This window comes from Temnothorax curvispinosus, unplaced genomic scaffold (assembly GCF_003070985.1).
Source record: "Temnothorax curvispinosus isolate PA1 unplaced genomic scaffold, ASM307098v1 QBEX01015069.1, whole genome shotgun sequence".
In the NCBI taxonomy this organism is placed as follows: Eukaryota; Metazoa; Arthropoda; class Insecta; order Hymenoptera; family Formicidae; genus Temnothorax; species Temnothorax curvispinosus.
This window is the reverse complement of record NW_020224849.1, coordinates 1-1,058: the sequence shown is the minus strand read 5'-3', so window position 1 is coordinate 1,058 and position 1,058 is coordinate 1. Positions and strand designations below refer to the sequence as shown.

Below are 1,058 nucleotides of genomic sequence, written 5' to 3'. Positions count from 1 at the left end.
AACACGACGCGCAGCTTCGTCGAGGTGCTCGCCTCGCGCATCACGCCATGGTGTGGAAGGTAGCTCACACGTCTCTTCGTTTTGTCCTCCGGAGCCACCGGCGTCATATGTCCAAGCTCCTCGTACTGCCGCATGAACTCGACGTACAGCTGCTTCAATTTGTCATCTCGGGCGAATTGTCTCTCCATGTGCGCCAGTGCTCGTAAGGCCGAGCTGCGCGTTCCCTTGAGGTCGGGCAACGGGTCCACGACCGGGAGTCTCACCATGTAACGACCGTCCGCGGTCCGGGAATGTGTGAGGGAGAAGAAGTTCTCGCACTCACGGTCTTCTGGCGTAAGCGCGAGTACGCCGCCCGGTAGCTCCTCCTGCTGCCAGAATCTCTTCACGATGCTGGAAAGATCTTCAGTGATGTGGCATTGCAGAGTCGTCGATCTCTGAGCGCAGGTAGCCTGACCGGCGGCGCCCGAGATAATCCATCCCAGCGTCGTTCTTTGTGCAACCGGCTCGAACGGTTCGCCCTTTAGCAAGCCCGGCTGGAGAATCGCGGCGAATACATCAGCTCCAAGCAGAATTTCCACCGGGTCCGAGGCCGCAAAGTCGTGGTCAGCAAGCTCTAGCCCGCGGAGATGCGGCCACGTCGCACGATCCGCAGAGACCCCGCCGCCGTAGAGAGTGAGCCGAGGTAGAATTAAGGCCGACACCGAGATGGCTGGCCCGCCGTCTCGAGGCGAGATATCCAAGGCCACGAGGTCTCGAGCGCGACCCGTACGCTTCCCGCCGACGCCGAACACCGCGACCGAAGTAGGCGCGCGGGACAGTTTCAATCGCTGTACCAGCGATTCCGAGACGAGAGATGATTCGGAGTTTTGATCGACGAGCGCTCGCGCGGTGTGCTCTATCCCGAAACGATCGCGCACGCGGATACGAGCGGTAGCGAGAAGTACCGCCACCGGCTTCCCGAGGGTTTTCTGCGCGAGATGCGAAGTCTTAGCCACCTCCCCACCCGAGTACGCGTCGTGGAGGCTCGTATGATGTCGAGCATCGCATACAGAGCAGGT

At 61.0% G+C, this 1,058-nt stretch overlaps 1 protein-coding gene across 1 annotated transcript; it reads right to left on the bottom strand.

Moving 5' to 3' along the window:
• Nucleotides 1–68: 68 nt before the first annotated feature.
• On the bottom strand, nt 69–968 carry LOC112465315 (the record flags this gene model as incomplete). Its single annotated transcript, XM_025032824.1, has 1 exon — nt 69–968. A coding segment is annotated over one exon (900 nt), but the record flags the coding sequence as incomplete, so codon positions are not given.
• Nucleotides 969–1,058: the final 90 nt, after the last annotated feature.